Source organism: Anticarsia gemmatalis, chromosome 8, assembly GCF_050436995.1.
Source record: "Anticarsia gemmatalis isolate Benzon Research Colony breed Stoneville strain chromosome 8, ilAntGemm2 primary, whole genome shotgun sequence".
NCBI classification, from domain to species: Eukaryota; Metazoa; Arthropoda; class Insecta; order Lepidoptera; family Erebidae; genus Anticarsia; species Anticarsia gemmatalis.
In genome coordinates this window covers 1,793,302-1,819,002 of record NC_134752.1, presented here as the reverse complement: position 1 = coordinate 1,819,002, position 25,701 = coordinate 1,793,302, and the positions used below count along the sequence as shown (strand labels likewise).

At 33.4% G+C, this 25,701-nt stretch overlaps 2 protein-coding genes across 4 annotated transcripts in view; both read right to left on the bottom strand.

Moving 5' to 3' along the window:
- mwh (multiple wing hairs) overlaps positions 1 to 13,414 on the bottom strand; it is a 145,619-nt gene extending 132,205 nt beyond the window's left edge. Inside the window, exon 1 of one of the 3 annotated variants that reach the window (XM_076117061.1) lies at positions 13,230 to 13,414. The gene's annotated coding sequence lies outside the window, so the exon portion shown is untranslated. Of the gene's footprint in view, positions 1 to 5,761; positions 5,780 to 5,852; positions 5,968 to 13,229 lie in introns of those variants that run through there. The other 2 variants (XM_076117063.1, XM_076117062.1) reach the window with 2 other exon arrangements.
- Positions 13,415 to 22,539: 9,125 nt separating this feature from the next.
- Cht7 (chitinase 7) overlaps positions 22,540 to 25,701 on the bottom strand; it is a 119,210-nt gene continuing 116,048 nt past the window's right edge. The window contains exons 17-19 of the mRNA XM_076117060.1: positions 25,447 to 25,619; positions 24,804 to 25,005; positions 22,540 to 24,533 (exon numbers count right to left, since the gene is read on the bottom strand). Coding sequence (XP_075973175.1) covers positions 24,319 to 24,533; positions 24,804 to 25,005; positions 25,447 to 25,619 — 590 coding nt within the window. The 3' untranslated portion in view covers positions 22,540 to 24,318. The remainder of the gene's footprint in view (positions 24,534 to 24,803; positions 25,006 to 25,446; positions 25,620 to 25,701) is intronic.

The window sequence follows — 25,701 nt, the reverse complement described above, 5'->3', positions numbered from 1 at the left end:
GATAGATTGGCTGAAAGAAAATAAATTATATTATTATACTAAATACCAATAACCATTGTTTCAATATTTTGGCACTCAAACAAACATTATCCACTTTTTGCTATATCATACTAAAACAGAATATACAGATCAGTGTAAAAGAAAACACCTCAACTAAAATTGAACACTATGTAGAGTTAGGAACATCAAAACAAAAATGATAATTTGCTTTGAATTGCAAAATAGTTAAACTGCTCAAAGGCAAGAACTTCTCAATTGCCAACCTTTGTATTATTGATTCAAATTGTTCACAAATGATACTAACTTCTAACTTCACCCTCTAATTGTTCAAAAAGGAAATTTTCACACCTTGACCATTAGAATTCAAAAGTTTTGTTTCCACTATTGTACCCCAATTAACCTTTTTGGTAAATAACCCGTTTTGTTATAATAGGTTCATTGTGGGGTTCGGACCCGTGTCAACAATTGCAATTAAGCGAATAAAAGAGAATAGGTATATTTAATTGCTGTTAAAGTTTTGTTTTATGGCGTTACGTTTAAAAAAAAATGTGTTACAACTGAAACGTATTTGCTACAGACGAAACAGGATTTGATTTCGGGCGGAAAAAAGTGGTCCTGTGTTATCTCATAATTCTTCTCCATGTTAAATTTTAAGCCCCTCTTCTAGATGCAATCATTCAATGACTGTAAAATATCAAATAAAAAAGACTTCTGCCAATATAATTAATCTACTAAAATAATACTTTATTTTGATTTGGATATTTTTATTTTATGGTAAATATGGTAATTGCAACCTATCCCAAATATAAAAAATACTGCAAATTGTCGCCACAGACTGCTAATTTTCTCCAAACTACTTCACAGTATGACAATCTTTCAGTCCCGCTACCCGTTCATCGCTTGTCCCCTTGGAAAGTCTTCACACAATGTATTCGCAAACGCATCCGTGTATAGCGTCTTTACAAAGATGTTCGATAACCTGATTGTTCAAGTTTATTAGTTTTTAGCTTGTTTTTATTATTAGTTATTAACTTTATACTACGTTTACGGTGTTTTTACTACTTTTAGTTAGTTTATTGTGTCGTGAGATGATAAAAATGTATTATAAATGCGAACGTCTGAGTGTCTGTTTATGTTATTGGTAAACCACTGAACAGCGTAACTTGATTCTCTACTACTATCGACAACCGGCTAGCTATCATAAAGCTCATCATAATAGTTCTATCAGCATCTATCAGCTATAATTTTGTATGAAAATCTGATCAGCGCCTCTAACGGGCGTCATAGGAATTATTTTGGCAGTACATTTTAATTGTCAGACTTTCGATACTTGACAGTACAGACTGTAAGGGAATGGCGCTAATAGTCCTGACGAAATTGAGCACTAATACTGTGAATATCCGGAATCAAATATAGGCATCTTCAATTTAAAAAATCAGTTCCTAAATGGTTTAAAGTATGGCATACGATAATGAACGCGTACGGAGTTGCGGGTATCAGCTAGTTTGATCGTATTTTATATTAATGTAAAATTCTTTAACCTTACCCACGGTTTTAGTGTGTGTCAATTGTTAAAGATTTTCGAGTTAATTAATGTCACTAAAGAATCCAAAGTAATTTGGTGTTTTATATACAAAAGAAGTTTTGTCTTTTTATCACGACAATTCCAAAACAACTTTCTTCACCGAGCTGGTTAATGGGAAAAAGATATTATTTATCAACTAGATTTAAATTATACGTGACATATATAATGCGAAAGGATTGTCTAAGCAATTCAATCTTGAATTGTTTAGACAATTTTTTTATTATTCTTTTTTTAATTTCGCTGGCTAAGTAAACATCGTTGTATAGTGAGATCCTATACAATCACTTTGACATCTAATGAATGGAACTATAACTATGTAAAATTAAATTATTCTAAGATAATAATATAGATAGCCGCTTTGTAATATAATACGATCGTAGAGCATACATTATTTAAACTGCAGCCTTCCTTACCAAACTTGGCATGCCTCTTGGGAAAAATACAGTTTCCCGTGACACAAATATAAATTAACTCTATGGGTGGTAACTATATTTTTCCTACGGTACTTTTATTATGGAATACTTCGCTGATGTTCTGATTGACATGTATTAGATTTGCCATCAATCTGCCTGCTATATTAACTACGTAATTGGTTAACTGCGAGTGTCATCGAGGAACATGTTTACTTTGTTAATGGAGTAATGACTGATACAGCTTGAGATCTGTAGATTACAGAAGACTTGACTTACGTTAAGCATGAATATTGTAACCACGAAGATTGTTTCGAGTAGAGTTGTATTCTGCCAGAACGAAGACTAATAACTTATCATAAAAAAAGTTCCTAACTCGCACTTGGACAGCGTAGTGGACTCGAGCTTTGGACTGCCTCCGTGGCGCAGTGGTTAAGGTCACCACACCGCCACCACTGCATCATGAGGTCGTGGGATCCACAAATACTTATTTCGGTTTCAGTTGTACTTTGTGTCTGTTGTTTATGTGCTTGTAAAAGTTCCCTCGACACTAAAGCAATTCTCAATGCCTCCCGCCTCTCGAACGAGGGAGAAGACCCGGCAGAGGGACAGTTATGGGTAAAAAAAAATCTTACAGCTTCAAATTGCTGGTTCATCAATATACCTACTATTACATACATCAATCTTGCATCGATAATGATGTGGGTCTTATATAATGAGGAATCCTATTGCATAATACCGTTAAACTTAAGTTATTTTTAATGATTTCAACCGATCTTGAAAATTATAAGTAGGTAACTATGTAACCTTGACTGTCATAAGTGTGAATATATATTTAACGGTGACTAATTCAGCAGTTCCTGAAATTAAAGGAAGACATTTCCGAGCAAATAAAAAACTGAATACATTTGTATACAATGTCCACAAAATGACATCAAAAGACGGCAAACTACATAGTCTTGGAGGTTTTTTTAATAAGACTAATAGTGTAATGTAAGGTTTCTTTTTTGTATTAACAGCCTTGGTCATCGCTACACTGAGCACAGTTCGAGGCTTCTATTTAGTTTAACGATGAAAAGTTATAAGTAAAATAACTGAATGAAGATCAGCATTTTCAAATGGCAATATAGATGAACTGGAGTTCAAAATTGTGTACACTGTTGACGAGTAATACTGCAATAATTGATGCTTTAACTAGAACGTCAAATAATCATGTTGTCTAATCATGTGTGGCAGATACTCATCATGTAGATGTGGAGTTTCCATATGAAACTGCACTATGATTCCCATGAAAAAATACCTATTATTCGTATACTATAACAATTCATCTAGTATTTAAAAGCGTTGCTGGTGACAAAGAAAATCTTAGCCGGCATAGAAGACTCAAACTCAATCTCTAGTAAATATATGTTTCGTTTCGGCAATAGGCTTTTGTCCAAAGGGACAGTCATTTAATTAGTCATTAATATTAAATAATTTTTTACTGCCTCTGTGCCGCGGTCTCAGGTTCGATTCCCGAATCGGTTAAAGTGGGTATAATACAATAATTCTCAGTAGTAGCCTGGAGTTTTGTAACATTGGTCCGGTGTATAGCAATAGGCTTGCCTCCTAATACATAGGACTAAAATTGTTTATAACGAATCACGTATTACACCTCTGCTTACACGCTCGCGTATAACAGGTGTGATATTACGCACGTATGGAAATTTTATTTGACACTTAATTCTTCTTATGCATAACAAAAAACCAGATTAAAACGAGTAGTAACAGTTAATAATCTCAAAGTAAACCATTGACCTACAAACGTTACCTCTTAATATATCTCAATTATAACTGGCTTGTAAAATATTGTCTATGCATAAATCACACTTTTTAATTGGCAGTTTTAAATTGAGAATGCATTTTAAATTTAGAACGTACCGTAAACATTTTTGTTGTTTATGCTCGCGGGCTTTTTGGTACGGTAAGATTTTGCTCAAATGTTATAAAGTTTTTTAATAAAACGGTGCTTTATGGCATTTATTACTCACAATATTTCTCGTTATTAGTATCTAGTATTCGTTTGATAACGGTTGAATTTGAAAATTGTTTTATTTTTGATATTGACTAGCGGGCTCATGCGGCTCTCCTAGTGTATTATTTGGGTAAGATAAATAATGATTTAGGGGGTCCATTTTTAAAAAAGAAGAGGCTTGGAGAGTCTGATCTCAACTATCGCCATACCAAATTTTATCAAAGGTTTAGCTGCATACATACTGTCAGACATCCGCATAAACAGTTCTTTATCAGCTCTTTTACAAGGGAGTAATGTAAGGAATTTCAAAGAAATTTGATACACAGATAGTTTATAACCCAGATAGACACAAGGATACTTTTTACCACGGTAAATCTTTTCACGCGTACAAACTCGCTGGCAGAAGCTAGTATATAAAAATTTAAATAATTATTCCTGCTCACTGAAAAGCTGCTCTATACTCTATGTTTTAATCATATAAGCCCGTCAACGACTCGTCCAGTAGCTCACAATCTCAGTAGGAATCTCATTCGTGACTAGACAGACTCGACCGCTCAGGTCGCCTGTCAAATGTCAACAACCGTTGGGCGAACACATTTGAAATTCAAATTTCGTTTCTGTTCGAAACCGTTGAAATCGGAAAAGTTTAATGGCTTGTAAGATATAAATAGATTGTTAAAGGCTTGTTATTTAAAAAGGTTTTAGCAATTCTTGGACTGCTTATTGTGAGTATTGATTTTTGGGGCTAAAATCAATTATTCAACATTAGATTTTCCGTCGCTACTTTAAAAATAAGCCTGTATACTTAATACTTACTTAATATTACAGTAATAATTATCTATGTTAATGATTTAGTAGATAATTTAATTAGCATTTTTATTAGTAACAAACTACCGGTTTGAGACTTGGTAACCCCAAATATTTTATTTTAGGATTGATTCATTATCTTTAATAAACTTAAATGGATAATATTGACAGATTATGATTTTCTTTCAATAGTGTAACAATAAAATTTGAATTATACCGTTATTGTCTGAAAATATGAAAAAAAAAACTATGAGTCAGTCTAACTTACGTCGAAAAGTCAAGCAATTTAGATAATCTATAAATATTTTTGCGCTAAATTACTTTCATCAACTGACGGATGATTGCAACTACTTACTACTTTACCCCACTGAAGTAAATCCACATAAACCAACCAACTTTATCTACTGGAGTTTCAATTAAAACTAAGTTTAAATGAAGCCAAGTTCTAATTAAAGTTAGTTAATTAGTTGCGTTATAACACTTTGGGTTGTAATAAAAAGTATCTGTGTTTTATGAACCGTGACGTCGTGATTCTTCTCAAGGCTGTAGTTTGGTTTACAGAATCTATACAATTGAAAATAACAGATTTCAAAATAATTAACATTAATATTAAGGAATGATTTAGCTTGTTATACCCAAAAGCGTTAGTAAAGATGTATAAAAATAAACGCCGTTTAAAAAAAATAGTCTTAACATATATAACAGGGGGCGAAACAGACTATTGTCAAAATTAAAATAAATAACAAATTGTAATTCATTATTTTAGTTCTAAGTGAGTATTAAGACTTCTACTATAAGTGTCAGGCTATTGTAATATAATTATAATAAAATAAACTATGCTCCAACAGTATGTGTTTTAAACTTTCACAGCAAAACCGTTAATTGATTTTCGTGGAATTAAAAAGATGCTGAATAAAAAGTGATGAAATGTACCCAATAACCTACAACTTTTTCACTGCTGGGCAAGGGTCTCCTCCTGATCGGTCGAGGGGTAAGGCTTTGAGTCCACCTCGCTGGCCAAGTGTAGGCTGCTTACCGAAGCCGCACAAGTCGGCTAGCTCATAACACGGAAAACATAAAGTACCTATTTGTCACTCATTTCACTGTCACCGACACAGCCGTTTATTATCTATTCACCTATTAATCAAACCGAGCTATAACTAACACTAATAACTTTCCCTGTAATACTGAAAGTGAATATTAGTATGGGTTTTCACGCAACGAAATTACGGAATGTTTAGCTATTCAGTTTTGTTTTTGTACAGTTACAGGCAAAAATATCTACACAATGGTTAATTTTTAGGAGATTCAATTTTGTTCCTATACCTACTCTGTTATCACTTTTACCTTATTTTACGAAAATACATAACCATCATTTTTTTATATAATTAAAATAAAATTATAATCCGAAAATTGAATAATAAACGATTTGTTATTGATTTTAAAGTGTTTTTTCAACATTGAATTAGGTTCAATCCATGTTTTTTTCAATTTCTGTGCCAACTGTAGAGAATGGCACTGCTACTTGCCTACAAAGGCTGCTTTTTTCACGGGTAACGTCGCGGCTATATACTTAGGTTTCGCTAGTACACAGTAATACGTAAAGCAAGTGCAAGTATGGCACCACGCAACGATATAACATAATGTTTATGTAAGTTATATGTAAGTTAAGGATATGAGGTTATGTACATAATTGACGTTCATTCTATTATATTATGACAGTAATTTGTGTTTAAGTTAATAGCGGGGAAGTTACTGAAGAAACGAAAAAGATTTTGTAATAAGTCGACCAGAAAATAATGATTGAAAACATGTTGGGCAGGAATTTTTGATTTTTTACGAAACTAGTACTCTATTAGTAGGTAGTACTTTGTTAATTAAAATCAGAGAGCTAGTAATTAGTGAGTATTTTTACATTATAAAATGTGCCACGTTGTGTGACGTCATGTGAATTTTCGAATCAATGTCATAGCATGAAAAAGTTTTGCTTATCTACGTAAAGAGTGTAAAATATGCATGTGCAATAGTTAATCCTTTTTTTTTTATTTATGAATTGCGAAATGAATAGTTTTTTTGTAATGTATACCAAATTAAAAAATACGTATAAAAGTATTGGCATAGATAGTTACATTGTTAATTTTTAATTTAACGTCCATGCTGCATTAATTAAAATTTCTTACAACTGCTACGATTTTACGAATAGTGACAGGAAAATTACGGAAAAACGCAAACACAACCGCAGCAAACAGCCAGTTCATAAGATAAATCGAATTTGAAAGTCACATAACATTAGTGACAATTTCCTATACTTTCGTTCCTGTGTCTTACGAGCGAATATTTTACGTATGTTTTTACTCTTTTTTCCCAACAGCATCGGAGCGAGACGGAACAGTTACTTCCTATGTATGTGTTTTTGTTGCATTCTCCGCAACACCTGTGTCTATTTCGATTGTTGGCTTGTTTCATTGGGGTGTTATAATATATTTGGTGTTAAATGAAAGTGCTTTCTTCGTTACGTGAATTCAGTTGTATAATACAAATTAGATTTATGATGGGCCTAAGATTTTTTAATAAAATAATAAATCTAATTTTTGTTAGAATATTTCTCAATAGTAGGAGTTTGGTAAGATGTGGTATATGACATTAAGCTAACCCCCTATTACATGGGACTAACATTGTTAATGGCGGTACGTGGGTATATTTCATACATTCTGCTTACACCTTCGGATATAACAATCGTAATGTTATGTGTGCTTATCCATAGTGTCCAATTTGTCTGTTCATCGCAATGTACGCGGTTATATGATCTATTCCCACAATAAAAAAAAACATTTTAATGTTTTACAAAAGGTGTTTCGGATTTAGTTACTTTGAATGAAAAAGGCGTGATTTTCGGATACTTTGTATCGTTGATTTGTATGTTTGTTAAAGTCTTCGCGACATTTACAAAACTTTCTAAGCTTGGTACTAGTATACTAGGTGTACAAGCATGGTATAGATAGTGGTCTGTAGCCTCAACTTTCTTGAAAAAAAAGTTGTAACTTCTCGTAAGATAGGTTTTGAGAACACCCGTTAGACAAGTTGTAATATCTCTACAATGTAAGAGTATATCTAAACAAATAAATACAACTAAACTGTCTGTTTGTTCAATAAAAACACTGCTTTTCACTTGACATATAAAAATATCCAATGATATTTAAAAGAATAATGAAAAAAATATTTTGTCTGTTTATTGTATCAGCTTTACACTGAAACAGCTGGTCCGAATTGATGAAACTTTCTTCGGCAAATTGGTGTTGGTTACTACTGGTGTTTTCCATACAGTATTACTAATATTAATGCATAAGTCTGCCTGTATGTCTATCAGTCTTTTGTTCATCATTTATTTAACTAATAGTTAGTGGCCCAGGACCAAACTTAAGCGGCTGAAAATGGAACGAAACTTTTTTCACGTATCATATTTTTCAATAAATATAGTGTACTGCTCTCAACTACACGAGTAAAACCGTGTGGCACAGTTAGTAGCTAATAAATCTACTTAGAAGACAGATTAGATCAGATGTGGAACGTAACCAATGGTGTAGTGAAGCGTAAAATTAATTATTTGTTTGTAGTTACAAATGATCGGAGATATATCTCTGATGAAATGGCCTGATTCTACCAACTTTCTATAGCTCGGTGGTGAAGGAAACGTGAGGAAAGCGTTAGGATTTTCACTATAGATTTACATAGTGAATAATCTATACTAATATGATAAAGCTGATTATAAAGCTGTTTGTTTGTTTGCTTTGGGAAAATTTTGACGCATTCTCTTATGTTGCAAGCGAAGTTGCGCGGGTCAGCTAGTAGTGATATATAAAGCTGTATAACCATATGTCTACCACGTACCTTAGTGGTCGAGGGTTTGAGCACGAAGTAACTTACCAATGGCTGTTGAATTATTATTACTTGTGATGATGGTGAATGAAAATATCGTGGAAAAGCCTTGCACGTATGCGAGTTCTATTACATATTTTTGAAGGGATAAAAAGTCCCTAAGTTAACTTGGCTAGTGTAGTAGACTCAAGGCTTTTCTTAATGCTTGAAGGACTGGATTTTATCGGTTTGGACTTAAACAGTTCAAAATCAAACCGTTTATTCATTTAGGTCATACTTGTAACTGGCAAAGTTACAGTTGGTGAATTTACGTCCCCGTCTCGCATTCTGCGAAGCTGCTTTTTACTAAATTCGTACAAACAAAGTTAAATGGCACTACTACATAGCTTTCTTCCATTTTCAATGTATGTATATTTTTATTATGTGCCTAAGAAACTTATATCAACGATTTCATATTAATCATTCTAAGATATAATTTACTTTTCTATTTAATATCTAAAGTCGTTTAACCAAGAGCATGATGTATAGGACATTAACTTGTAATAGAAATTCCTTACACATGATATTTAAGCGTTATCTCTTTCATTGACTGTACAAAAGAAAGAGATGAACGTATTTTGTAATGGTGTAGGTAATATATTTCTTTGAGCTGTGTTAATATAGTGAAGGCGAGATGCATTCGCTGTCGGTAAATGATCTGTGGTGTTTGCAATCTTTGTCGTAGTTCCTAAGGCAAAGTTAATAGAGAATTTCTTAACTGCCTGTTCATGTAAATGAAGCTGTTTTTTTAAAGAATATGGAACGTGAATATAGGCCCTATCGATGATGATTGTCTTCTGGAAGCAATCGTGTTGTTAGTTTTAGAAATCCAGGGAAGATTTGATTTAAAACAGTATGGAAAAGTAAATTATTAGCTCTGTACTTAAATATTGCCATTGAGTGAAGGGTTCATTATTCCCTTTAGTTTATACTACACATAACGGTTCCAACTACAATGGAAATATTCTTCTTCTTGTCGTATGGTTAGTGGTCAACCTAGTGTCAAAGTTGTTCAAGCCGCCCGAAGGCCTTTGACGTGGCTTAACGACTGTTATCTTAATTGACAACAACCGGGACCGACTTTTTACGTGCCCTTCGAAACACGGAGACGCCCGGTTCAAATACCACTATACGGTCACCCATCTATGGAATGACGCGCCAAGGTTTGCTTAACCCACAGATCGTTTACCGACCGGTGAGCGCAACTGGCCACGGGCGGGAAATATGTACTACTGTGACTAATCAAGCGATATTCCACGCATTTCAAAAATGTATTTTAAAGTTATTATCCATTACAAACATACATTAAAGCATGTCTTGTTCGCATAGTGGTAGGTAAAGATCAAAGGACATCATTAGGTACGATCCTTACAAATTTCTCTTGCCATATTTACATCCATACATCTTATCATATGGCATTCATTACATGACGAAGAAATAACTAATTGTAAGTACATATGTAGTTCACGGTTCACTAATCTTATATCTCAGATTATCTTACGTGTAAACTAATAATTAAAACCTCGTACTAATTCCAACTAATTTATCAAATAAATAATACGATATCTTAAAATGAAACACGAAATAACTTCAACGTGCTACAAGGTACATTATGGCGAACATGCAGTTGAGACACGCGAACAAATAATGTAGGAATGTAACGAACTGCTAGACGTATCTTTAAATGTTACGATGTGGTGACATGAAAGGCTCTATTTTGCTAAAGTTTGTAAAGAGCAAGGTTGTATGTTACTTGAACTAAGAACAGCTGTCTTTAGTATATTGTATTCTCTGAAAAATTAAATTCTCTGAAGGGGCTCGTGGCTTAGTTGACAATAGCCGTACGGATCAATCTCTGAGGTTAAGCTACACTTGCCGAGGTTGTTCTGTGGATGGGTGATCATCTTACACATATTGAGATCCTCCATGTTTTGGAAGGCACGTTAAATTTCTTCTAGCTATGTTGGAGTCGGCTTCCAGTCTCACCGGATGCAACTAGATACCCGTATTTTACATGAAGCGGCAGCCTATCGGACCTCCACAACCCAAAGTTACAACCTGGGTTATAACACGATATCCTTCAGTACGACTTCTGACTACTGATAACAACTATCAAAGATCTTCGAAAATGACAGTCGGGAACCACAATTTAACGTGCCTTTCGAAACACTGCGGAACTCGATATGTCTAAGATGGTCACCCATCTAAAGAACAGCCTCGGCAAGTTGTTCGGCATTCTTCTCGAGTGAAATAACAAACATACGAGTACATTAATCTCATAATTCTAATATGTCGCGAAACCAGCTGATCTTCTTGGGAGGGCAGTTATAATTATACTTTACGCAATCAACTATATATAAACCAATTAAGTGCTACATAACGGACACTCAACGCCTATAACTTACAAATTGATGTTCATGGTCTTACTTAACAGAATAATACGTGTTTCATGGTGTTTAAACCATGACTACACACGTGTAAGTAACAATTTAAATTATAGTACTTACACGGTATTTATAGTCCAATAATTTAGCAGAGTGACTTGTAATGAAGGTTCGCGGCTGGCGGAGTAATACAATATTTTCGATTTTAACATCACTGACCCGCATGCTCATGCAGCTGACCCGTACCTGACAAATGCTGTATGACAATCTGTTCAGCGCCTCTAGCAGACGTCGTAGAAACTATCTTGGAAGAGCATTTTAAATGTCAAACTCTCGATACTCGATGGTTTCAATTTTAGAGAATCGCGCTACTGTTTGATCCAGCTACTTTACTTTACTCAGAAGTATGCCAAGGTAAATCATTTTTATTTAATTATCACAGCCCTTCATATGAAGATAATAAATAAATAAATAAATTTAACCTAAAACAAGGGTCTCCTCCCGTTATAAAGGAGGGGTTAGGCCTTGAGTCCACCACGCTGGCCAAGTGTGGGTTGGGGACTTTGTATGCCCTCAATAAATGTTTTAAACAAATTAGGCATGCAAGGTTTCCTCACGATCTTTTTTCTTTACCGTTGGAGCATGTGATAATTATTTCTAATACACAGATAACTTCGAAAAGTCATTGGTGAGTTGCTTCGGGTTCGAATTTGCGACCACTTGAGTGGGAAGTGTCAACTTATACCACTTGGCTATCACTGCTCTGAAGATACTTAAGTTTATTCTAACATGCCTTTTCAATAATAATTCTCATAAAAACGATTATAAACGTCTTTTCAGACACTAAAATAAATACCTAATCTCTGTTTATTTCATACATAGGCTCATCTTAGGCACTTTTTATACTGTTCCCACGATATACCGGAGATGAGTGGGTAGTTACACATGGAAATGAGGTCCATTAGTGCCAATATTACATAAATTATAATTTGTTTTATAACACATAAAGGTACTTCCTTACTCAGTATATATTTTTTGTTGATTTCCTTCACACGTTCGTAAATATCATCGAAATTATATCGCTGTTGTTGAGTTGAACTAAGATTAAGATTGCCTTCATTCAGGATTTTTAAAAATACATAAAACATTACATGATAATAATTCGCATTGTTTTCACAGGGATAAGTAGCAAGTTTACGTTTGCATCCAGATCGGCGAACAGTAATCTTTACATAATACCTGAAGGTCGACGATGATGTGGAGGTAGGCCGAGAAAACCTTTGTGGGACTCCACATCTATCTTGGGAGATAGTTTGGGAGAGATCTTTGCATAACAAAGGTATAGATAGGGAAAAAAGAAGCATAAGAATAATTTCGTGTACTGATAATGATGATTAGTGTGTAAGTGGTAAGTAGTGATAAAGCTCTCTTTGCTAACATCTCTACTAAGTCAATTGTTAATTAGTCAACCCGTAGTAAATGGCCTAATTTACTAATTTCCAATATTTAACAAGGATCCTTTGTCTAGACTTTATTTTTGTTACAAGAGGCTTTAGCATAATTAGATGAATTTTTGGTAGGCAATATGTACTTCAAATTATCATAAAAGAAATAGATTTTCTTAGATAGATATACATATTAAAAAGCGTTTGTTTTGTTTGGTTTGTACATTTTAGGTTTAGACATTTACGAAGGTAATTATTTCGTGTTATTATCTTCGTAAGAAATAAAACGGTATTATCTAGAACTTTAATAACAATAAATTATTCAGGTTTTGTTAAAAACGTAATTGAGGCTTTAATTAAGACTAACTAAATTTATAGCAGGATTAATATTGAAAATATAGTAATTATTCATTATAATTAATAAAAGTTGGTTATTATTTAATTATTGATAGCGTTTTTGTATAGATGTTTTTTCTACAGGAGATTTTAAAGAGATTTTAATTTCAAAGTACATACATTTATCAAAACCGCCAAAATGTAATATATCGGATTTCACGTAAAAAATTAGGGCTCACAAATTTTTTGGTCTCTCCACTTACCCTATGGGAAAAAGGTGTCATTTAACATATTTAATAATGCCTAAAATTAAAAACAAAAAACAAAACAAACCTTCCAAAACAAAAATAACTCCAATTTTTTTAATCAAAAACACATACACTTATAAACTCAAGACTGTGACACTTTCACTAGAAATATCTCGGAACACAAAACCTCATGAAATCATCCCTTAGTTCGCGTTTGTTTTCGTTGCCTCTGTGGAGAGACGCGCGCGCGCAAGTGACCTACAGAACCGACTGCGGACTGATACAGGTAGCGTGCGCATGCGCCGCTGTGGCTATTTGAAAATTTATAGTACGAGTTTATGGTGTTGATCGTTGGACTATTTGTTAAGTTTTCGAGTAGTTGAAGAACTATGTGAGAATGATTTATAATTTACTTAAAACTGTATTGTAGTAAATGATATTTGGCATTTTAATAATTGTTTTATAAAGATTCAATCCTGAACTGTATATCAGAAAGAAAAATAACTACAAGGAATAAATTTTGTGTCTGTAACCACTGTATTTTCCACTAGATTTTATCCGGAGATTATTTTATTAAATGGCAGTTCAAGTACATTAGAATGGGGTCACTTAAGAATACAGGGGCTACGTTAAAATTAAAAAAAAACGAGCATGTTTAATGTCAATTACAGTGTTAAAAATTATACAATTTTATTCACAGCATATTTAGTACCAAGAACCAGAAAACCAAACTCATCGCTAGCTTTTATGTGACATATTTTTAAAATCAAATTAAGTTTTAATGGTCCATATTATTCTTGCGATAAAGTTTTTGTCATTGTCTACGATCTATCTGATTGCGTAGTTTTAAAGAGTAACCCTCTTATTCATAAACACACTATAAACCTATTTTAGTTAAACACTACTAAAACATGTTTTCTCTTTTTCATTTCGCTAAGGACTGAAAGAAACGAAACACTTTATAAGCCTTTCAAAGCTTCATGTATTTTTATGAATAAGAGGGTTAATATAAATATGAAAACGAAACATTACTGACCACTTCATTATTTTTCCTTCAGTATCAATCCCAAGAGTCGTAGTACAATTTTCTTCTCTCGGCTGAGCAGACGAGTGGCCACGAGTTTCTACCGGCCGTCCATGTAAACAATTATCACATTTGTAATTGATTTATCTCTAAGTCTCCATTCATAACTGTAGCATTTGTAATGATAATTCTGTTTTTGTGTGTCAAATATTTTTTTGTGAATTCAATGATGTGTGACGGTTATGCTAGAACGAATAAGAACAAGCTAGATTTATTGTTAAGATGATGTTTTCAAACGTGCTAGATTTAACTTATTTGTTAGTTTTTAAGACAACTTAATTAGACAGCCAGCATCCACGACCAGTGTAACCTGCGCTGAAACCATTTCAAGGTAAAATGCAAATGCATCGTGTCAATTCTCGTATTCTATTTTATAATAAACTTTATTTACGAATAAATGATGTACTGAGGAGACTTTCACAAACATACAACAAACGTACAAACTTTTGCAACAACTGTTTGTCGATTATGTAAACATATTTTATTTGGGTCGGACTTGAACCTATTTTTTTTAAAGACAACTCCCGCACTTACCATTGCTTTTGTGTCGCGGGTACTTTTACAAACCCGAAACAATTACTTGTGGAACGCACAAATAATTTTTCCGTGTGGGAATCGAACCCACGACCTCCCGAGAGTATGGTAGGGGCGTGGCCACCGACTGCGTCCTAAGACATTGTCAAACTTCACAAATAAGGATGAAAATTAAGTCACAGAAGATATTCAAGTCTTAAATAATGTGCATTAAATACAATCAGACCGGAAACAATTATTTGTGGATCATACAAATACCGAACTGTATGTGTGAATTCCACAAAATTTGCACTACTATTATTTCTACCGTTGTAGAATCGTTCATTTAAATTATTTGCTATCTATACTTATAAAAAGTCTGTAGAGAGGTCAATTCTGTACATTAAATTTTTAATATATTTTCAGAATAACTATCAGGGGGTGATAAATGGTCGATACTGATGCCAAAAATGCAATAAGTAAAACTCTTGTCTGTCTGTCTGTATGTTCCTTATAGAAACAAAAATTACTAGACGTATTTGCACGAAACTTGGTACAATAATTCTTCGTACTCCTGAGCAGGTTAAAGTATACTTTTCATCATGCTTCAATCAATAGGAGCAGAGCAGTAAAGTGAAATAAAGAGTCGCGGGCACACCGGACCTTTCATCGAACGATCGGCGTCGAAGATTGGCAGATGTGTGTTATATTTTCACATGTAGTATATGTCAAAGTCATTATTTGTTCCAATTATTAATGGTTTACAACCCGCTGTGTTTATTTGCGTGCTGTTCCTGTCATAGAATACCTGAAGCTTCGTGCCAATCAAACATGCATCATCAATTTTATTGTGCTGTGATTAAGTAATTGGTCTTCACGTTTAAATTTATATGCAATATCATTAGCCACCGACTTTGTCCACGGGAGGGAGTTTTCGGGATATAAAGTATGTATGAATTCAGGTTATAAACTATCTGTGTACCAAATTTTATAAAAAATGGTTAAGTAGTTTTTGCGTGATTGAGAGACAAACATTTTCATCGGAACATCTAAACTCATAATATTAGTAAAAACTATGATTTATAAGATCTATCAAACTCCCCCTCTTCGACTTCATCCCGGTATAAAAATATACACTAAAATTTTCCTTAGTACCAGTTATATTTATTACTGAAAATTCAATGAAAATCCACTCAGTATGAGTTTATTGCGAACAGACAGAAGCGACAAACTGACTTTACTTATCATAATTATGTAGTGAGAGTGATCACTCTGAAGTATTTTAATTAGCGATTTTGATCTATTTATACTCTGAATATTATAGACTTCCAGTTATTACATCTTAGTATGAAATCAGAAGTTTGTTTTATGCTTACACGAAAGTTAAAAATTAGTTAAACGCCAATTTTTTGTCAGTTTTTCAGAAAAATTAGTTTATCTCTTCTTTCAGTCGTTTAGGGTTTATTTTTTACTTAGAACGTCTTCTGCTTTTCAAGCTTAATTTTGTCACAATCGGTTTAACTTTGGGCTGCGGTGTGACTTTCGCATTTGGAATATTAGTAAAGTATGTAAAGTATGCATTGACATTTTATTTTTTTAGCAAGAAAATTATTGAGTAGACAATAACAAAGTCTTACATTTCAAAAAGATTTCTCTTCTAGAAACTGGATATACTCGTAGGGGCGTTGTTAGCTGCTAATAGGCTACTGGTACGGTAAGTATATCGTAGTGCTAGTGCAGTGTGTCAGTGCTCACTGGCGATACCTTGAACATCCTTGTTAACTAACGGTAATTAGTGAAGGTACCTACGTAGTAAGGAGCAAGTTACGAGATATGCGAGTTTTATAGTGTACAAACACGGTCGAGCGGGATAAAAATTCTATGTCCGTCTCCTGGATTTAGGCAACGCCGCTACTAATTTTCAACCGAATCAGTTCTAAGTAAGTAATAACATCACTTTCTTTTATATATGTTTAAAGATAAATATATCGATAAGTTTGGACGTAGGAACGTTTCCACGTATTTTCAAACCAATTCTAAGAGTAAAAGCTTGCTGACTTATACAGATATATTATACAAAGAACTCAAAGTAAAACTTGGAATCAACTATTTGTGGGTCACATGAATACTTAGGTATGATTAAGATGAAAATTTAATGTTCACCAACTTTCTCTCTCTCTCTCTCTCTCATCGTATGATTAGTGGTCAACCTAGGCATTTGACGTGGCTTAAAATACCTCTTTTACATTCATTATGCGTGATTCTAACTACCGACTTACTGTTATTCGATTCTTAAACTAGTAGCATATTCATTAGCCATACTTTAGCGGCTCTAAGATAACTGTATTTTAACTTATTAAATAAATATTCAATAGTCTACGTTTTTATTTGCCTTCAGCGTCAGATCAAACTCTACTCTCGCAACAGCATGTAAGATAGCTTATTCAAAACAGCATTAAAATTTTCCCACCCATCTAAAGTAGTTATCCCTAGAATAATTACAACAAACTTTTCTATAGACATAATAGTTCTCTCATAACATAGTAACCAATAATATGATACTACAATAATGTTATGACTTGCACTGTAACACAACTAGTCGTGGATTTAAACCTCCATACAACTACAAATGTAAAACTTATTAGTACCTGACCGAGTTTAATGATATAGAGGTTTATATTCTCGTGGGAAATGTACTATTACAGAAATCTATGTTTAAACTACATATTCCATAGTTACTTTTACTAGAGTATTACTACCTAACTATTATATTCTCCTCCTAGCTGACCCCGCAAACTTCGTATCATCTAACAGGTGATTTATAATAAATAGAAAAATTATTCATAAAGCATTTTTTTCCATTTTTTATCCTTATGAATATATATGATAAAAATCTACTAAATTTTATTGTAAAATTTTCAATATTCGATAATAATAGCTGTAGATAATCGCGCTTTTGATCTTTAACTAACTGGTCGTATCGGTTATCCGTACAACCGACCTATAAAAGTGATAGAATAAAGAATGGAGTTCCTGGTTTCAATGGTACTTGCCTATACATATATATAGTATACTTAATTATTTATACTATTGTATATAGATATTTATACTATTTTAACAAAAATAAGCTGGTAGAACTATGAAAATAAGATGTTCTTTAATATACTAAGTCAAATCTCAAACCATATTTTTAAAAGAACTAGCTGACCCGCGCAACTTCGCTTGCGTCACGTTAGAGAGAATGGGAATTTTTCCCGTTATTGAAACATTTTTCGTTACTACTCCGCTCCTAATGGCCGTAGCGTGATAATATATAGCCTATAGCCTTCCTCGATAAATGGGCTATCTAACAGTGAAAGAATTTTTCGAATCGGACCAGTAGTTCCTGAGATTAGCGCGTTCAAACAAACAAACAAACAAACAAACTCTTCAGCTTTATAATATTATATAGTATATTATAGTATTATAGTATAGATTCACAAAAATAACTATTTATTTAGTAAAACTACTCCAGACTGAACAAACTACATCTCATTTCATCTTGTCGTCTGAATTCAAAGTAAATCTTTAAAAATGACTGTTTATAAATCCCAGTTTGTCTTGGTAATGGAAAGTTAGCGAAGAAAATCCTTTTTATAATTATGATGTCGTGAATAAAATCTCGTCACAGACATAAGTAATGTTTTAAATGTTGTTTGAGTGATGTATGAGAATTTTAATAAAGAGGTTTACTTAACTAAGCAATGCGACAAATACCCTTTAATAAATTTAAAAAGTAAAATTATATTTTAAGTTTACTTTGCAAACTTCATCCACCTACTATTTTTAATTAGTGCAGGCTGGTTCAAAAACTAAGTCGTAATATGTCGCTAAATATATTAGATGATAAAACACTTTGACCAAACTTAAAATCCCACGGAGCTAAGTTCAATAATATAGTATTAAACAAAAATATATTTACGATCATTGAAAAACGATCACTAGATTATTTGAAATAAACACTTATCATTACTATTCAAAATACAACCGTATCCCTTAGCACTATAGTTTAAATTTGCACAAAGGAAGTTCTTCATTGGTAATGCATAGCAGAATGAGTTTGATTTGCCATGTTTCCCGATTATGGAGGAAATGATGGCAGCACGTTAAATTTATATGGATCCGATCGTTCAGAGGTTACTTATGAAACATAAAAAAGTATATAGACTGGTTTATTATATCATTTGCATTAACATTTGGGAATAAATAGATATTTTGTTAGACTTCTGGAACTTTCAAAAGCAGAAATATTGGGTGTATTTTGGATAAGCATGAATAAAGGCGGTGACCCAAAATATAAAAACGAATACGTAGCTGCTTATAGCCCAATTATCTACGGTAGGTATCAACTATCGAGAATTTTACATTTAAAATGTTATTAAAAAATTGTTAACCTGCTAGGGGCGTCGTTCATTTTTGCTCACAAAAATTGTCGATAGCAACGATCCTTACGATACGGGCCTTGTCCCGTCGATAGGTACTAGCCATTTAAAAGCGAAAAAAAAAACTTTTACATATACGAGTATAATACGGCGCTATGCTAAATACCTGATAGAAAAACTTGGACAAAAGACTTGGTTTCAATATTCCTATACAGTAAATCGAATAGCTACGAGGTCACATAACCTTAGAGCCCTTAACTGTAGTATGATTGAAAACCTAGTTTCATGGGCGATTGTTTATTGAAAGGTTTTAACGAGGCACTTCGGTAGTTTTCGTATATGGTCGGAAATAGGGAAGTGTTTTATGTTTACGATCTAGTGGTAAATAGCCTTTGATCTTGCTTTGAGGAATGTTCAAGTTAATTTAATATATGGTTGTAAAAGCAGTCTGGAACTACAACCGTTTTGTCTGCTCACTTTAGCTGTTTTTGTTGTGTGAGCGGTAGTGTGTGTGGAGCGGCTACAGATCACAATCTATAGATAAATCTCAGATTCGTATCCCGGTTTGTGTAAAGTCCTATTACATATTCCAAATTCTTTTGTAACATTTTTAATAGTAGCCCGAATATTAGTCTTTCTGTTTAAACATTTAGCGAGATGTAAAGGATTTATATACCTATCGCCAAGATCAAGTAATTGTTTACAAACAAAATTGTAAACAATGCTTATGTTAACTACTTACTATAATCTAAGGAAAGAAACAATGTACGGCATAGTGGCTTTCAAATATTGTCACCTCAGATACATAGCCACCCTGAGTCATTGTGATACAAAATAGATACAGATTGCAAGTCTAACGTTTTCAAAGAGAAAAGTAAACAGCCTTTAAAATTAAATTCACCAATTACTCTCTCTATATTGGAATCGAGATTCAACTCTAATTCTCTCGGTTCAAACAAAACTTTTCTGTTTGAACTATCGTAAAGTACACCTTACGTGGAGCGGGCACTAAATCTATTTGAAGTTTTCTTTGAGAGCAGTGCTAAGTTTTCAATAAAAGTTCGTAAAGGCTTCCGGAATCGGGCTCTTGGACACGAGTTTTTAGACTGAGATTATTTTACAATGATTTTTTGAACTGAGATTTTTGTTACTTGGGTTTTCTTTAAAGATAGATTTTATGTAGGCACTTTTATGTTTCAAGGTTTGAGTGTTGGTTAACCATTATTTTCTTTATCTTATCTTATGATTAGTAGCTTTGGTACAACATACTTGCATTCATTAAAATAACAATCAGCCATTAAGTCTGTCTTAACTTTTTTGGTTTTCATCAAATTGTTTTACACAACACACCCATCTTTTTTCGGTCTTCTTACACGTCTCGCTAGGTGGTTTTCTTCGCTTCCACTTAAAATCTTGACATGATAGTCAGATAATGGACCTATGTGTAATTGATACGCACAAAATAAATTCGGATAATAATACGAAATGTAAATAAAGTTATGAAAATCATGACCCTTTTTTCATTTCACATGCAATCATTATTCATTACAAATAATAATATACACATAATACGACTAAAGCAACGCATAAAAAGCTTACGTTTCGCTTTTGTTTCCCCGAATTTAAAACATAAAAATGAAATATAATACCGATTACAAATAAAATCATTGATGCATTCGAAATAATCCTCAATATTGTTTACTGGGAACATCCACAATATACGTACGCATTCGCATTGATTCCGAAAGCAGATGTAACACGATGTTTATCATTTTGATGTGTATTGCAATCCGTAGTGAAATGAAATTAATTTCGTGTATCAATTGCGTTCTCTACTATTGATTTAATCGAAATTGTTCGTGGGAATGGGGAATTTCGACATTCTGCTTATAGTTTGTTTGTTTTGATAGTTTTAACTGTTTGACTTCTATCTTTTTGATGATTTTGTATATTATTCATTATTATTTTATTGACAGCTTGTTATTTAAGCATACACAAAGGCTTCTCTCTCATTTTGTGCTCTCAAAAATATAAATAAAATTAAGTCATTACTTAGCACTGGTAGTAATTAGTTTCCTACCTGAATTAGTTCTGCTAATCTTTTCGTAGTTTTCCTTTTTCTTCTTGTACTTCTTTCTTGGCGATCTCGTAATAATAAGAATAAATTTTTGTACTGCTAATATATTTTTTCTTGCAATTAGAAAAGAGTTAATCCTTATGCATATCACCTTCCTCGACAAAATTGCACCGTTATATGCTAAAAATATTTTGTAAAAATCTAGCAGTATCGGGAAACATGGGAAAATTCAATTATTACGTTAGCTGCCATGGGTCGGTTGGAGGGTAAAGGCGTGAAAAAAAAGGATTAAAACGTACTGTTTTTGGCGGCTGCTGACAGGTGACCGGAGTGCATTATAATTGCATTTGGGTATTTCACCCTGCAGGGTAATTGCACGGGAAATTAGATTTATAGGACGGTCTTTTGGGTTTATCATTTTTATTTTCATGATACGATCACGATCAGGCATGTTTTGGCTACGGTTGCAATGTTTAGTCAAGCAGATTAAAGGCAGAAAAAGAGAAAATGAGAAAAATATATTTTCACTGAGACATAAGCGAAGGGGAAAACAAAATAAAGGTATAGTCTATTAGATATACCGAAAGGAACCCTGATTAAAACAACGATTCTCATCTCAAAAATTTAGAAAACTTTCCACCACAACCCAAAAGAAACCTTACATTTTTACTTCGTACTACAAACTCAAAAGAATGTGCTACAATTTTTATTTAAAATCGCCGCAGCATCATCTAGTATGCTGTTTACATGTACCGCGAGACACCGCTACGGGCACATGATATGAATTTTAATTCGATGCAGTATTGCATTATCTGTTACTTGTGAATGTTGCAAGTTTGTACGTGCTGTGTTACTCGAGTTATTGGCTGCTTCAGTTTATACGGTTTTTCGTATTTTTGTTACTTAGTCAACGTTTTTCGAACGATCGATTTTATAGCAGCAGCCAATACGAAGAATTATTAACTGTGGAAATTGCAAACAGATATAAAATGTACTAAAAAGAAGATAGTTATCTCTTTTTGATAGAAATTATAATTTTGAAGATGTATTGCAGTGTTTTCAATGTAACATTGTTTGTAGCAACTCTGTTGAACTCCATAATTATTGCTTAAAGACCTTTTTTTGGACCCAATTTTTGACGAAAGAAAATCTAGTAAAACGTGTCAGTAATAACTTAGTTTTTTCACATTCTTTTTGAAGATCGCCATCCCAGTGAAGGTGGAAGTGATGAACGGTAATTCTGAAAGAAATTTTAGATCTAGGAGCGAGACAAACGATGGGATTAAAAAAAATCATAACATTCTTTTAAAAAAATGTTTAATAATACTCTTACATCTCTTTTTGTATCTAAATACAATATTTACAAGCTTAATCACACAACTAACTACAATTACATTAAATTCTTGTTCTACACCAATTTCTTAACTGATGGTCATCAGTATTTCGGCAGTAAAAGGCAGTGTAACGGCTGTTCTTGAGTATTTCGTATCAATAGAAAGCTTCGGTTTGCTACTTAACATTAAAATTATGATGACACAGTCCCAAAGATACATAATTTGAATTTTACTTCAAGTTACCTCATGATTACTAGCGAAAAAAATCTGATAAAATATCGAAAAAATGTTGAAGATGGTAATTTTCAAAAAGGTGTTGTGCCTTTTTTAACCGAATGTAAGACTACAATAGTAGATGATGATGATAATATTATTATTGGTGTAGTAATAATTGTCTAAATATAACTTTTAGACAAATAGGCGGTAGGTGGGTTGATAAATAACATAAATAAAATTTCTGTCAAAAATATTTTCAATCGTTTGCGTTTCCGATGCAATTTGAAATTTATTTCGTAAGCAATAGAACATAAAATCGAAGTTTATCTTTATATATAATTATGTACCTTTGGGAGAGTATATAACTTAACTAAGAAATATAATTTAACAATAGATACAGCTAAGAAGTTTCAGTTATAATGTTTAAGAAATTTACATTTTGTTTATCACACAATTTCTTTTAACCACTATCCGTGATGCCAACTTACGCCCAATAAATAATGTAATACATAACTAAATATATTGGTGGTCTTACGTGAGTTTGTGAAAATATAGACATTCTGTGAACACTCTCAAAATTCTGACGAAAAAGAATCGATTTATGAAGGCAATGAAAAATATCGAAACCGTATTAATGTTACAATGATTTCCATTGAAACTACTGTGTCTCTTTCAAAAATAATTTAAGCAATTTTTGATGCTATGTTCTTTTAATATTAATGTTTTGGTGACAGAATTATGAAAGCATTCTACAAAACTTTGATGAGCATTGCTAATATATTCTGCGGGTTATAAGTTACAAAACTTAAAGATTCGTCTATAAATTATTTTTGTTAAATATCGGTACTATTTAACAAGCGCTACTGTGTCTGGCGATATTTTTTGCTTTTTTATTTTGTATTTGAAAACCATTTTCTATTTAACGACCACTAAAATACCCATACAATTCTCGCCGGTCCAATCACAGTGGCACTATCTATAATGGCGCGTATACCTTTCATAAATAAATCCAATTTCAATATAAAAATAAAAAGAAAACAATCTAAGGCTTGCTACGCACATATTCGGTTTGGCATTAATCGGCCTAGCCGGGCGACAAAACCGAATATGTAGATGAATATTCGAGAAAAGCCGCGCCTGAATGTTTAAACCGAATTGTAACGATCGGACCCGAAGGAACTACACGATCGGCACTAGCCGAACAAGTGCAGTAATTACTTCGAGTCGGTTGTGCTGTTCGATAGATATTGCCGAACCGAACTTGCCGGATCCAATATGTGTGTAGCCAAGCCTTACAAACATCCCTCAAGTTTGCAATTATACCGCAAGTGTATCATTAAATCGTCTAGATAACCTAATTTTGAACACTATGCATTTATAATTATTGCGATTTACATAGCTACAACGGGACTTAAAAACACCGAATATTACCTAAATACGTCAACAAATGATTTAAAAAATGTTATTTTTATAAGCAATCATGAATTGAATGGTTTTTATAGTATATTTCTAGTTGATGGTATGTTGGTCTACCGTCTAGCCGCGGGCGCTTGAGTGTGATGAGTACATCCTTCAACATTTTCTGGCCAATCGCATACATTTTCGTTAGGGTTGAATACAAGGTTGGAGGGGCAGGGCATGTGGTGTTTCCTCTCTCCTTCACACATGTAGTAGTGTGTGCAATCAGCTTTGTCGGGATGGTATGAGATGTGACCATCTTCTTCTTCGCAGACCACTTCGTTCGCTGGAAATAGATATTTTGTCTATTAGTTTTGGTGGTTTTGTACGACGAATAAAGACGTCATAGTTGGCACTAGCATTACTTATTGAATGTGAATAATTGCAGCGTTTATTTGACAATCTCTTTTCTAATGGTATCTTTAAGAATCTTATTAGTTTTTAAAATGTCATCATTGTAAAAACAGCCATTAATTTTTTTACATTATTTCTAATCTCAACCAGTAATTACCAAAATGGCAGCTGGCTATGTTTATGTAGTACAAAAATTACTTACGATCTTTAGTAGTGTACTGTCCATTAGGATTCGAAGATTCGTAGGGACCGTCGTATTCTAATCTGACTTTGTAGTCTCCTAGCTCTTGTTTCATGGCTGTAATCAGGGGGTATTTGCCAGTACCGCACGACCCTCTGAAATCGTCCATATCTACTGACCATACCATGATACCACCAAAACCTTCTTCCTTGAGCCAGGCCATCTGGAAATCAAAATAACAGTTGTATTGGAAAGATTTTCATGAAAATACGTCCGTATATCATACGCATGTTAGTTTAATAATATTGATAGTGAGATTAAAATTGCAGCTTTTCTCAATTGATTTTACTCGATTATAATAACAGGCGATCATGTAGCTTGTTAAACACGTATTCATTGCACGGAAATATTTTCAGTTAAATCGGTAACATGAAAGTTTTGAAGTGTTAGCATTGTTTTGCTAGCAATTTACCTAGTCACTCATACAGTATCCGACTGCTTACCATTAAGACTCAAGTTCAGGAATCGAACTTGAGTCTTAATGTGCGCTTAAACGCGATTGACTAGATAAGTTACTGCCAAATGTATCTCAGAAACTGAGGGTTAATGGCGTAATGTATGTTTATGTCATACATATTTGTCTGCAACTTTTGGTATTATTTACCTTAGTTTTCAGTGATCGTTCATCATCAAATCCGACCCACTGGTCGTCCCTGTAGGCGAAGGGCACCATCTGCTCATTGTCCCATACGAGAGTGGTGTTGTCTTCGCGGAGGAACTCGCAGATCTCATAGTATGACATGAAGCCAGCCTCGTTGGTGAAGCGTCCGGCAGAACCTGAGGAAAAAGTATAATGGTTAAGAGTTTTTTCACCCATGGTTGTCCTATTGCTGGGCAAAGGAAGGAACGACAAAAGTCG